The sequence below is a fragment of the Sprattus sprattus genome, assembly GCF_963457725.1.
Source record: "Sprattus sprattus genome assembly, chromosome: 9".
NCBI lineage: Eukaryota > Metazoa > Chordata > Actinopteri > Clupeiformes > Clupeidae > Sprattus > Sprattus sprattus.
In genome coordinates, this window is record NC_137928.1 from 9,976,853 (window position 1) to 9,990,771 (window position 13,919).

General features: G+C 42.3%; 1 protein-coding gene across 4 annotated transcripts; it reads right to left on the bottom strand.

Moving 5' to 3' along the window:
- Positions 1-1,070: 1,070 nt before the first annotated feature.
- Positions 1,071-13,243, bottom strand: clasrp (CLK4-associating serine/arginine rich protein). 4 transcript variants are annotated; one of them, XM_080845137.1, is made up of 20 exons: positions 13,099-13,243; positions 11,198-11,330; positions 11,001-11,098; positions 10,508-10,609; positions 10,231-10,310; positions 9,154-9,238; positions 8,805-8,944; positions 8,594-8,690; positions 8,391-8,469; positions 8,028-8,101; positions 7,888-7,929; positions 7,168-7,353; positions 6,414-6,710; positions 5,975-6,154; positions 5,801-5,840; positions 4,740-4,800; positions 2,131-2,236; positions 1,890-1,984; positions 1,750-1,774; positions 1,071-1,591 (listed from the first exon to the last, which is right to left on the bottom strand). In XM_080845137.1, exons 2-20 carry the CDS (start codon positions 11,294-11,296, stop codon positions 1,555-1,557), a joined length of 1,923 nt encoding a protein of 640 aa, XP_080701263.1. In that variant the 5' UTR covers positions 11,297-11,330; positions 13,099-13,243; the 3' UTR covers positions 1,071-1,554. The 4 variants fall into 4 exon arrangements, 2 of the variants coding, with proteins under 2 accessions (XP_080701263.1, XP_080701264.1); XR_013968778.1 differs by lacking the exons at positions 1,750-1,774; positions 1,890-1,984 and having other exon boundaries at positions 5,797-5,840; positions 13,099-13,241; XM_080845138.1 differs by lacking the exons at positions 1,750-1,774; positions 1,890-1,984 and having other exon boundaries at positions 13,099-13,242.
- Between the last annotated feature and the right edge of the window lie 676 nt (positions 13,244-13,919).

The following is a 13,919-nucleotide window of genomic DNA, read 5'->3' on the forward strand; positions in this document are numbered from 1 at the left end:
GTGCTGGGGAGGCAGCATAAAGAAGAGGGATGCGGGGCGACTGGACAGGCTGGTGAGGACGGCGGGAGCTGTTGTTGGCACTGAACTGCACTGTGAGGAGGACCCTGAGCAGGTTGTTGTTTATCTTGGACAATGATCACCACCCACTACACAGAACTTTCAATAGACAGAGGAGCATATTCAGTTGCAGACTCCTGTCACGCTCATTGGACCAGCTAAGGAGGTCCTTTGTCCCCAGGGCCATTCAGCTATTCAACTCCACGCAGAAGGGGTGGGGGGAGATGGTCATCTCTGCATGACTCCACCTCAGTCCGCCCACCCCATCTTATTATACCAACCCACTCTCCATCCCTTTACTGCCTATACTAGCCCCTTCGCAAACATAATCTCTTATAGTCTGCATCTCTTTGCACTATCAATAAAAACACTTTCCTCCTGGGCATCTACAAGGCAGCCGTGGCTTACTGGTTAGGGTTTCGGGCTGGTAACCGGAAGGTGGCCGGTTTGATCCCGACCAGTGGGAAAAATGTGGGCGAGGGGAGTGGTAGAACATCCACGGCTGAAGTGCCCTTGCGCAACGCACCTAACCCCAATCACTACTCCCCAGGCGCTCCAAAGCAGCTCACTGCTCTGGGTTAATGTGCTTCACTGTGTGTATCACACACAGATACAATTCAGTGTGTGTCACTATCTCTGTCATAAACATAGTCACTAGTCACTAGGGCTAATTTCCATTCCACTCTCACTCACAAGCATGCACATTGTACCAAAGGGTCAGACCCATTCTTGTATCTGTTTCCACCCCACTCCTTGTGAACATGTTTTTCCCATATGTGTATGTGATTCCTGTATGTTGTGTCTGAGTTGTATAAGCTACTAAACGTCCTAAAATTTCCCTCTGGTTTAATAAAGTAACCATCTATCTATCTATCTATCTATTACATGACTGGCTTGTATAACGTAAGGATCCATCCGAAGAAATCAACTACCGGTACATAGCACTTGAATAAGAAAAAAAAGAGAAGCTTCAAGTTCCGAAGTTCTGAAGTATTTTATTTGCATTTCCCAGCAGATAAAACACATGCACACTTCACATGGACCTGGTGATTAGGCGTTGATATTATGACTGTATAGAAGGGGTAGACTTAAGTTCACTGCAGTGATAGTTGACACCTGCTTTTACAATATAAATCCAAAAATGTCCACAAGGTCATCCTGGCAATGACTAAATCTGTAAGGGAAGAGAAAAGGGAGACTGGGGGTGCAGAAATATATAGTGGTTGTTCACTTCCGTCATTTTATGCCTCAACTATAGAGGTCTATTCTCTGACGAGAATCCTTTACATGGACTCAGATGGTGCAGTTGTATTCCTTCAAAACATACACAAACAAAAAAATGGGGAAATGGCTGAATTTGAGCATCTGGAGGTATACTACAGAATGAGGATGGCGGACGTGTAACTTGTTTGATTTTAAATGTTGGTCTTCTTCGGAAGTCCTGTCTGGTTTCCTGTGTCTCTCTCCAGGACGCGTGTTGTAGATTTGTTCCGTAGATCAGTAGCGGTAGTAAGGGCTCCTCGAACGTGACCTCCTGTGTGGCAGACATATCACGGTTACACTGACGCTCAGCAGATCCCAGACACATCATTCTTAGACAATGATGACTGTGTGGTCTTAAATTTAACTACACTAATCTTTTGCTGGTGGGGTGTGTCAGACTGTCACAACTTTCACAAAAATAAAACTGACCTTCGAGAGGAACTGTGATCTCGGCCTGTGGGTGGGAACACAGTTGTTTACTTCTCAGTGAACTTCCTGCTAATGCTTTGATATGATCTTCATTTAAGTTGTATTGCAGAGGATGTCAGCTGTGGTACTGAACAACTTACTATATTTGGGCACAGGGGAGGGGGAGGGCGAGTGACTCTCTCTTCCATACTGCCTCTCCCATTCATCCCTCTCTTTTTCTCGACGCTCACGCTCCCTATATTGAGTGTTCATACGAGTACAAAAACCTCAAATGGCGCTCGGTGTAGCCTGCTGCTATTCATAAACTCACTAAGAAAAAGACACCCACACACACACACACACAGACGCACACACACACACACACACACAGTGTTCTCTTACTTCATACGGATCTTGCGGGCCATGGCTCGGAGTTCCCCCTCACGCTCCTGTCGCTTGTTTTCCTGCAGCTGGACCTTCACCTGGGCTGCCTTTTTATCCGCCTTGGCTGGGACCGGAAATGATAACGAAGGATGTTAAAACCTTTTAACTTGTTACTGCTTTAACGCCCCCTAATGGACCCGGGGGCGGGCCCGTACTGGATAAATCGCCAAAACAAATCCTGAAAATTCTATTTCTGAAAATATGATTCAAACTCCCATTTAATATTTTTTTGTGGTAATCCAACTATGTGTAAACCGATTTTCAGTTGTCTACATGCATCCATTACAAATAAATACGATTTTAAACACACCATGACACATCCTCATTTTTTACATATGGAGCAGCCTCCTCCCATAACTAAGCCATTTAAATGTGTTTCTGCATTAACGTAACCTTAAATAACGTTATAGAACATTCATTTACCTTCAAAACATCTAAAAAACAGACTTGAACTGCATGGTTATGTCCATAAAGTTGTTTATTCACTTGCTCACGACATTGAGAAAAAACTTTCACTTTTGTGTATGTTTCTGATTACGATCTTCTCGCTCTCTTCCTGGCAACACTACACGACGTTATCACGTGATGTTACATATGGTTACAAAGGTTAAGACCCCCTCTTTCAGAATCTTTGGATTTTATTGGCTGTTAAACACATGTTTGTCATGAGTGACAGGCATTACCACCAATGGCATCAGCTCTCAATCATGAGGCTGCTTAGGCATGTCCTATCATATCACTTTACACTTCTTGTAAGACTTCTCAGTAGTGATTGACACCTGTTTTACCGAATAATAGAGATTCTAACAAAAAAGTAGGTAGGTCATTTGCCCTGATTGCTCAGTCCTGGAGTTTAGATTTTTGAAAGCGCAACTCAAGAGTCTCAGCTGCGCTCCCGGTGCGTAAATGGGCCATTTTGTTTACCTACAAATGCGCACAGCAAGTGGTTTGGTCCACACGATCCTGAGGGCTTGTTTGTGCATATTTTTGGCTGCAATTTGTCTCCCTTGTACTCATCCATCATGGCAAGACGAGGATTGCAGATGAGTGAAATACATGGGATGATTTTTGATGAAGACGTCGACGGAAGCCAGTGGACTCAGCATGGACTAGCATGCTAGCATGGACTCAGCATGGACTCAGCATGGACTAGCATGGACTCGGAAGAGTGAATGGAATCGATGCCATCCTCGATGCGTAAGTAATTTAAATCAACTACTTTTTAGTGCATACCAGTAAGCTATGCATATGCCTTATTCTCTTTAGTGCTTTATTTTTTTTTTATCATTGTGGGATGTAGTTTGTTAGTAATGGATATTGGTTAGCATGGTGCTGCTGTATTTACGTAGCTGCAATGTAGGCTACAACATACTAACATAGCACAACCTGCTTCTTGCCTCAAATCGCATAGAAATGTTTTATTTACATCTGCTAAATGCATGCTGAATGCATAATGCCTATGTTATTATCACACTTCAACTTGACTATGGTGTTTTTTACATATGTTTACATTTTACATATTTGTGCATTAGCTTAGTAAATAACATGAAGCAACATTCAATTGTAAGGCATGACCCAGTCAAAATATTGATATTGTCCAACGTTTTTATCTTGCAGTGACCCAGCCCCAGCTTCAGTATCACCCTCACCCCCACCATCACCCCTGTCGCCACCACCACCACCATCCCTGTCGCCACCACCACCACCACCACCACCCCTGTCGCCACCACTACTACCAGCTGCACAGTCTCCAACAGTGACACAATCCAATCTCAAAAGAAATTATAATATTAGTCTAAAATGGAGTTATATATGTCTGTACAACGAAAAAAAACAATGATATACAATGAGAACATTTTTTATGCATTTGGAGAGCTTGGAGAGGTTTTGGACACTTGGAGACGCCTGAATGCACCATTTAGATATTGCTGTGCAACACCTGGACATTTTTAGATATCTGCTCCAAACTTTGTACTTTGTTTCTCAGGAACATGGTGAATCAGGAAATATAGGACATGACAGTTTTTTTTTTTCCTTGAAACCATCCACACACTGTCAAACATAAAAATGAAAGGCGTTTTTTACATTTTTTACATTTTGTTCTGTATATGATGCTTTGAAATCGATACTTAATGATGAAAATAAAAGTCAGGAGGTGAATGCATGTCTTGGCCCATTTGTCTTCTTCAATTTAAGATATGAATGATCTTTGTATCTTGTGTACAACTTCAGATATTGAGTGTTATTATGTGTAAGTACAAATCGTTCCAAATTAAGGCGAAATATCCCACTGCAGTAACAGGTTAAGTACGTTTTTCATACACTGTATAACTTCCCAGTGAGTAACACTATCAGGACAACAAATACCCTGTCTGAAGATTGTGCAGTCACACAATACAAATTTTACAGGGTATCAAATACTAGGACGTTCACTGAGCCAAAATATATTATAGCTTGTGGAACAGCCTTATGCTCTGAATACCATAAGGATAGCAAAGAAGTTTTAATTCTGATTGATTAGAACATTTTCTAATCTGGTTTGATTGTATGGAGGTATGGACACTCACACTGCCTGTTGAGGGCCTTCTGCATTCGAATCTTCAGTTTCTCTTGTGGAGTCATCTTGGGCTAAAAGAAACACATTGGCATCAAAAGAAGCGACCAAACATAGGAGGGAAATTAAAATGTTTATGGAACTGGTAATATAAGGCTAAGGTCAAAGGCATGGACTAAGGCACGACAGAAGGTCAAAGGCACGCACTCAAAAGCCTCATATGCTGCATAAGCATTAAACTATGTATGTACAGTAAGAACCTAAAGCTCTTCAGACTTGACCTCATGGCTACAACTAATATGTAACCATCATTCAGACAAGCATATTTTTGAAACAGCAGTTTCAGTGTCAAAGTGGCAAGCTCCCTCTTGACTTCCTCCGAGCTGGAATTTATGACAGACTTTCATTTTCTGACATTCTATCCATCCTGAGGTTTCTATTTTACCATTGCATCATCCTGTCATGCTGGGACATAACCAAATGCCAGGTTTAAAGACATTTAGCCAACTAGCACTTACATAGTACTTTTACAAGATACATTTATGTTTGTGTGATGCTCAAAATATCTGGCTGATTAAAGTCAGAATGGTTCCAATGTGTCATGCATTTAAAAATGTTGAAAATGTCAAACATAGTAACAGGACATTGCTATTCAGAACACCACGAAGTCCTAAACTTAATAAAGCTTAATGTTTTGCTGTTAGACAGTGGAGTGGAGTTCCATTTCTCTCCGCCATGGGACAGGAAGAGAAAAATATAAGAATGGAGGTGAAATGAAAACAAAACAAAAACAAACAAAACAAAAAAAAATGATGCACAAATAATATTATGCACCATCGGCACAAACAAAAACACAGGCGCATAGACTCTTCTAGAAGGACGTCCTCAGGAAGGGAGCTCTGGAAGGGCATAATGGTTGCCTGGGGGACCAGTAAAGCAATTCTGAATGGATACAAAATGTCACATGGCATAGAAGAGGCTGCAAGGCCTGGTTTACAACCCCATCAGCCTGTCAGGGATGAGGGAGGCGTAGACTTTAGCAAGAAACCCAGCGAGATCAAAATTCTTACTGACTTTGGCAGCTCCGGACTCTTTACCACCTGGAGTATCAGCCCTGTAAGAACGAGAGAGAGAGGGAGGGAGGGAGAGGGGGAAAAAGGGGGATGTGAGAGAAATATAAAACCATTGACTTGAACAGGGGAGGTATGATTAAAGGCTGCTTTGTCTGGTGGCTTCTCAGCCACTCACTTTCTCAGCTTGTCAGAGAGAGAGCTGGTGGAGGGTGGGGCCGAGCGGGATCCAGGGGAAGGCGAGCGGCTTCGGGGAGGGGACTGAGACGGGCTCGGACTGCGGCTCTCGCCACGGTGATGGCCCAGCGTTCGACTGCCTCGCCGGAAACGATCGGCTGAACGTGATATGGAGCGAGACCTAAGAGGAAACACGAGCATATTTAAACAGTTCTCTAGACAAATAATGTTTGAGAAAAGAATATAAACGTTTTTTAAAATAATAAAATGTCAACTGCAATATGCAATTGCACACTAGTCATGCTTATCTGAGGGTGGAAAGCCAAGATTAGGTCTTATTTTCTATAAACGTGCATGTTTTGAAACGTGTGCAGTGTCTCCGTCCTCTTTATGGTAAAACCTCTATGGTCCAGTCCAGTTTACAGTTGTGAATGCCCCACCTAGTGCGTCTGTGAGAAGTGTATCGTCGGCCCCTGTCCCTGTCCCTGTCCCTATCTCTGGAGCGGGAGTGCGGCGAGTGGCCACGGTCATAGCGCCTTCTGTGGCTGCTGCTGCCGCTACCACCTCCACCGCGTTGCTGGGAATGGGAGTCGGAGAACTGTCGCGATCGGGACCGAGAGTACCGGCCGTCCCTGTTTCCTCGCCAGCCACTGCGGCGGGAGTGAGAGGAGGAGCGTGATGAGTGGCGCGATGAAGACGGGGAGGAGGAGGACTGGCTGGAGGACGAGTGCCTTCGGCTGTGAAGTGCGAAAGAAACAAAAAGTAGTTGTTACTCACACACACAGGTTTACTGAAGCGCAAACTTTTTTCATGTTCAATGTAATAATTTTGTGTGTTTTTCATCTTCAGAAAAAATTGTTACCTACCATTTTTTTAAAGGTTAAGCTAGAAATCATGATTTGTGACAACTAAGAATGACCATTACCAATGGATAAGAACATTTTGCAATGTAAATAGAGACACGTGGCCCCTACATAGGCCCTTCAGAACATTATACATGTTTCATTAATATTTGTAAAGGCAGATCTTATCGTCCTAAAAACTGCAATTCTGATGTCAAACTGACATAACCCCGGTCAAGTTTGGCACTTGCTTGGTTGAAAAAACATGTTCTAAAAACTGATATTGGAAACTCAAAACACATGACTAATATAAGGAGACAGCCAATGACAAGCCAAGGGGAAAGCTACCGACCGGGAGCCCCTGCTATGACCTGCGGGGTGCTGCTGCTGCGTATTGCTGGAGGGTGCGCTGGCTGGGGTTTGGGTAGGGGGGCCGCCCTCTTCATCACTGCCTCCAAAGCTGGTGATGAAGGTGATCTTCTCAGGGCCTGGGGTGCGCGAGCGTGACCGCGACTCAGAGCTGGACTCGGACTGAGGGCTGTGGTGGAGAAGGGGGACAGAATGGACAATTGGCATTGACACAATGTCCAACAACTTCAGACTTGATTTTAGAAACTAATCAATTGTTTGGTGTTCAGAGCAGTGGGTCAAATGCAGGATTTTGAGTGATGTATTAAACAATATTGAATATTTGCAGTATGCAAGTTCACTAACAGAGAGCACAAATAGGTTACTGTTTGACTTTCTCCTCCCACTACTCTTGCTACCTGGAGAGGCTCTATAGCCTGCACATACAAGCGACTACAAAGATTTTTTGCATTTTATACATAAGGAGTAGTAAGGGGTTCAGTGTCTTGCTCAAGGACACTTCCACACTTAGTAAGGAGGAGTGGGGAATCGAACCAGCAACCTTCTGATTAATAAACGACTCCTCTACCACTGTCGCCCCCATACAACATGGATAGAACAGTAATTGACACTGACCAGTTACTCTCATGACCATTTTTAGGAGGAAAAAAACCTAAAACAATGCAAGAAACAGAGCTAATGAAACCCATTTAAAAACACTCACCGTTTGTAGGGATCGTAGGTGGGGCTGTCTCTCCTTGCATAGCTAGTAAAATGAGGACAAGAGTTTAGACTTATTCCGACTGCTGCGTGTGTGCATGATGTAAAGTACTGGGAGATTGAGCGTAAAGGATGATTTCCTACCTGGGTGGACTGATCTGTCTGCCTTTCAGTCGCTTCTCTCTGAATTCCCTTCTTTGCCTGCGAGACCGCCGACCCTAGGAGCAACAGGAACACAGTGACAGTCATGCAATCACTTTCAGTCCACACATACGCAGGGCTGGGTGCTAAAGCTTTTTAGAGAAACCTGCTCCAGATAAAGTACTGGTCCAGATAAAGGTATAAATGTTTCTAAGAGTTGTTGTTTAAATACAGTCAATGTGAGAACTACAACAGTAAGAACTAGCTACTTAACAGTAGCATCAGACATGAACATAGTTCATTGTTAAATGAAAGCCACTGCTTTAAACCATACAAACAAGACAACACAATGATAGTACTACTTACAGAGTACATGGCCTTCTCTGCCTCCAGAGCCTTCGCATGTTTGATGGCCTCCACCTCTTCCTTGTCCTTCCTCAGCATTCTGCCACAGAAAGCCAAAGTTAATGGTTAGCTTTTGTACCAGCTGTAAAAGCCACCAACATTAAAACTGACAAGACTGTACTCTTCTTCGTGGACATTTAGTTTGTTTATTTTTCAGCCATTACCTCACAAAGTCTCCTTCTGCCATGCCATAAGGGGTGGCCATTCCGTTCAGCTCCATCACCTGCTCGTCATTGATCTCATCCACGTCCACTTCAACATCTGACACAACCACACACACACACACACACATATACACAGACTTATGAGGCATGAGGAAATTGGCTAAATGAGTACTTCCACTGAAAGGAGATGAGAAAGACCACGGCTGCTTACCAATGTCAGGAATGCCTTCATCACCCTCAGACTCCTCCTCCTCAGAGTCCTCCTCTTCCTCTTTGTCTGACAGAGGGTCCGGCTCAGTGACTGTGCTATCCTCATACGTGTAACCAATCGAAGCCTTCTTCTCTGCAAGCCTGGTAATCACAAAATACAAATAAAAAATGGTTTTGTTAGTGTCACGTAACTGTATCATGAAAGATTATATTCAGAATGAGAAAAACAAACTGTAGTTTTTGGCTGAAGGGTTCATGAATGCACGCCAAAACGAAAAACCCGCCTGTCAAAACGTCAAGTCACTTTGTGTGGCTTATCATTTAAAATTAGTATTAGTTGCTGTTCTCACTTTTTCTTCTCATCTTCATTTGGTCTTTGCAGGCCACCATATAATTCATCCACGTAGATCTGATACAAACACTGTTCCTCAGAGACTGAAAAGAAACAGACACAAGAAAAAAGTTAAGTCACACTGCCAAAAGGGTGGCACTGCAGTTCATCACACTGCCAAAAGGGTGGCACTGCAGGCCAGCCCGAAAAACACTTCCAAATTATCAACTCCTGTCTCCTTGAGTGGAATTGATGCCAGGGAGGCAAGAAACAAGGTATCAACATCCAGTGAAACATGGCAGAGAACACTTCACGATCTACATTTACAGGGGCTATGACTGCCACAAGCTCCAAGTAATAGTTTTTTTGGTTGCTGCTAGTGGGCTTTTCTGACAGGAATGTACAGCTTGTTGCTCTGAATGCAGGTCAAATCTGTGCAGTGGCAGTTGCAAGATCATTCAATGTTTGCATTCAAAATAGAAGAGAAAGCACTGATCAATGAATGGACTAAAGAGCCAAGTACTAAACTGACATCAACGGCAATATGGAGTGCAGGCAACCATGCGAGCTCTAAGTACAACTGTAATAGCGAAATGACAACTGTTTCAGTCCCCTAAGGTCATAACACCCTCAAAGACAAATAAACATTGTTGAGATCACATTGAAGCATCTCATCATTATTTCTGTACTTCCTCTAGAGCTGGCCTACACTCTATACTTTTCCAGTCATGGATTTATGGAACAATTTGGGGATGTTTGGAAATGGTTTTATAAAAAAATGAAAGATTTCTTCATCATTATGAAATTTCTCACTTGATATTTTTGGACTATTAAGGGTTTAAAAAAATGTATCTCACAAAAGCTTCCTCTTTGTAATTTAAAAGCTTGAAAAAGATTTCAGAGCAGTAGAGAAATTGTTATCAACAATAAAGAAGAAAAATTAGGGAGATCAGCAGGCATTTCTAGATCTCCTACAGGGACATTACTAAATGATTTTGCCAATACTCTCTGTGCATTTATTACTAAAACACACACACACAGAGCGACAGCAGACAGGTAGGATGAAGAACTTTGATGAGCAGTCATGGACACTCACTGCTGGCAAAATCGTTCTGCACCAGCCCTCTGTAGCGCTCGTAATTACACTTCCTCTCCTCAGACTCCTGCTCCTGGGTGCTGCCAAAGAAAACAAGGGAGAACTCAACTCAGTAAGTATCTCTGTATGTGCTGGGCTGTTTCAATGTATAGACAAGCTTTTACTTCACCAATAAATGTGGCTTTTTTTTGTGTGAAGTCCCTTGTTTTGGTGGGTTTAAAAAAAGTATTAAAATAGTGGGATGTTATGAAGTCTGAACATATAACCAGATACTCACACTGTGTTCAGAAGTGGAGGTGTGTAAGGGGGGATGTAGTCCAAATGCGCCCGCACATCAAATCTGTCAATCATATTGTTGACATCACCTTGCCATGGCATCCTTAAGAGAACAAGTTAGTTAATACAAAGTTGAATTGCTCAAACAAGACAAAATATGTTCCCCTGCAATGCAAGAGAGTACTGCTTTCACTGGTGTTCTGTTGATCAACTGCACTGTGAGACACGGTTCAGAAAGAATCCTGGCATACTTAATCTATCCTGTTGCATTTATAATTGTGAACCAAAGTTTTGTTTGTTTACATCCGACTTACAATGGCTACATTTAGTGACACTTTTGTGGCAACGTGGCATTAAAGGTAAATGTGAAAAATTACACATGGGATCATGTGTAATGTCAAGTTATCTTGAAGTTAGCTAGATTCAGGTACAGAGCCTGGTTTGGGTATGATATCAGTTTCATTTGAAGTGAGAAATAAAAAGTTTCAATTTACATATTGATAGGACTCTCAGCCGCCAAAGCAACAGCTGAGTCCAAATGGATCTTGTAGGCTCTCCCATGCACTTGTAGAAACTGGGCTGGGTCCTTTTTCTGTAGATAAGGACACACATCAGAGATTACATTACACAAATTGGAACTTTCAGGTATGGCTGGGATTAAAGGCAGAATAGTAACAAGAGTTCTGCTCACAATCTTCTCATAATATTCCCGTCTTCGTTCCCCACGCCGCTTGTAGTCGACCATCATCCCGCGCAGCTTGCGCTCATGCTTCCGAGCCTCCTGCCACATGATGGCACCACTTGGGGTGGGCACACACTAATATCTGGAGAAAAATGTTGAAAGCAGGGCTAAAAATATCACAATATTTGGTGTTGGGTTAGATCTAAGCTATTCCTTATGCCACCTTTTTCTCAAAAGCAGTAGGACTACAATCAACTGATCGCGACAAATTCAGAATCTTGTAGAGTAAAAACAAGTGGGTGAGCTCCATTATCACCTCTACACACAGTGAATGTCAAGTTCGCCAGGTAAATACTACTACTGAAGAGCACTATATCATCATATAATATATCATGTTAATCAAAGAAACCCCAAAAGAATAAAACCTGATGTGCTAGTGAGCACTGGCTTGAAATAACTGACTTCGGTCAACATTTGTCCTGTTGGACATGTTTGCTGGTGTCATAAGGGGCTATGTCTTCCACAAGCTCCAAGTAATAGTTTTTTTGGTTGCTAGTAGGCTTTTCTGACAGGAATGTACAGCTTGTTGCTCTGAATGCAAAAGATCGGCAGGACTGCTGTGGTCAAACATGTGCAATGGCAGTTGAAAGATCATTCAATGTTTGCATTTAAAAACTTCTTCATTGGGTTGTTTCAACTTCACCTTGAGAAACACATGCAATAAATGTTTCACTGAGAATGTTGTTTTATTCTGTCTAGATGCAAATGTGCTGTCAGTGCTCAACACTTCAGTTGAGTGCATAATCCAAGTAGTTTTATGGCTGAAGGGTACAAGAGGAGTTCGCATTGCATTCCAAACAAGAGCCTTCTACCATTACCGGGCCTGCGCAGTTGACGAGAAGGCCCATTACATTAGAAAATTGTGCGAAACTGAGCCAAATTGTGCGAAACTAAGCCATTCAGGCACTACGCTTTCCACTGTGGGCCATGTCTGACGATTAGGTTTTAAAACGCACTCTGTAGCAATACTAGGTATTAAAAACCTACCCGTAGATATAACATAAGACATTCCGTATAGCCTTGCTTTATAGGCCTGTAACATCAATCGCTGCGTTCAGCATGCCGGCTCAAGTTAGTACACTACGTGACAACCTGGTTAACCCTGCAGACATATTTTAGTTACTCAAAAGGGCGAACTCCGAGGTGATCATGTGCCATTCCCCCAACGTGCAAAAGCTATAGATAGCAGTGTAACGTAACGTTAGCTCATCGAAAACTACGTCAACACAGTGAGCTACAATTAATGCAAAATACGCAAGATACAATCGAATAATAAATATAATGATTGAGTGTTTACAAGTTTTCACCTTATTGCAATCTACTGTTTGGCTTAATATTTGGAGTATAGGCGTGTCGAGTGGTGTCATGCTAACTAGCTCATGTTACAAGCAAAGCCTTCTTCTCAGGCGGCTAACCTACATCTAGCCATCTAGCTAGCGATAACAAACAAGTTATTCCTGAGGTTACATATTCACTAACGTTACAGAAAATAATACAATATATACCTGCAAATCAAAATTACAAGCATGTTCGTATCTCGCTCAATAACATTATAACAATACATCAGTATTACGTTGGAAAGATTTCGCAACTTTATAAATTAGCCAGCTAGTCCAGGTGCCTAAGGTTAACTTAGATTATTCAGCTTGTATTTGGTGTGAGCTAGATGTGCTAGCGACTGCTTAGCTACATTAATATATCCGCTTACTAACGCTACCATTACACGAACATCAACAAGACACGCATTAGCTATTGCGGTATAACGTTAAGTGGTAATGTAACAATTATGCATCCTATCAAGCGTTGTGATAAACATTTTGAAGAAAGAAAAGTCAGACAACTTTACATACCTGACTTGTCAACTGAAACACTTCAGCTAGCATTGATTTGTTAATGCAAACGATGTCTTCCGATCATCCTTCTTCTATGGGATAGTCTGGAATAAAAGGTGAACACTGCCGTCTACTGTGCTGGAGTTCCTCTAGTCTAGTTCAACTCCATATCATACTTGAGAAACGTTCACCACTGAACATTTGCCTCCCAGGAGAATATAGCCAAGAATAGTAAATTAGCTGAGGAATGGAACTAACATAAAGGTGTCCTTATTTCGTTTGCAGTGTACATTTGAGGAATGGCTGTACTTACGATAACACTGGTTGAAATTACGAAACGGCTGCGCCGTGGATACTTCACGTCGACGTAAACTACGCCGTGATTCTGGAACAATAACAACCGCTATCTATATGCCAACCTGTTAAGATTTGGGAGCGTGTCAGTGCAGTAAGAACTCTATTATGATTACATTGCGAGACGTTAATAAATGTAAAATCACAGCGTGACGTCGTCTACCTTTTCTTGTTATCATCTAGATAGGTAGCTATTTTGGTCGTAAGTCATCGATGCATGGGATTTTAGAAGACAAACAACGACTGGCCTGCTAGCCAGTATAACGTTACATTTAAATACAATATAATGCGTGAAGAAGCCTCAAAGGTGACGAAACAAGGGACAAAAAAATAGAAGCAGTTTGTGTTAATCGTGTAACTTAATTTCGTCTGTTTGCTCATCTATCCAGCAACTCCTTCCTACTTCGACTGTTCGTATGGTCGTTTGTGATCATCCGCTAGTGAGGATACGTATCGCTTTAGATAGCCACTTAGCAAGCTTACTG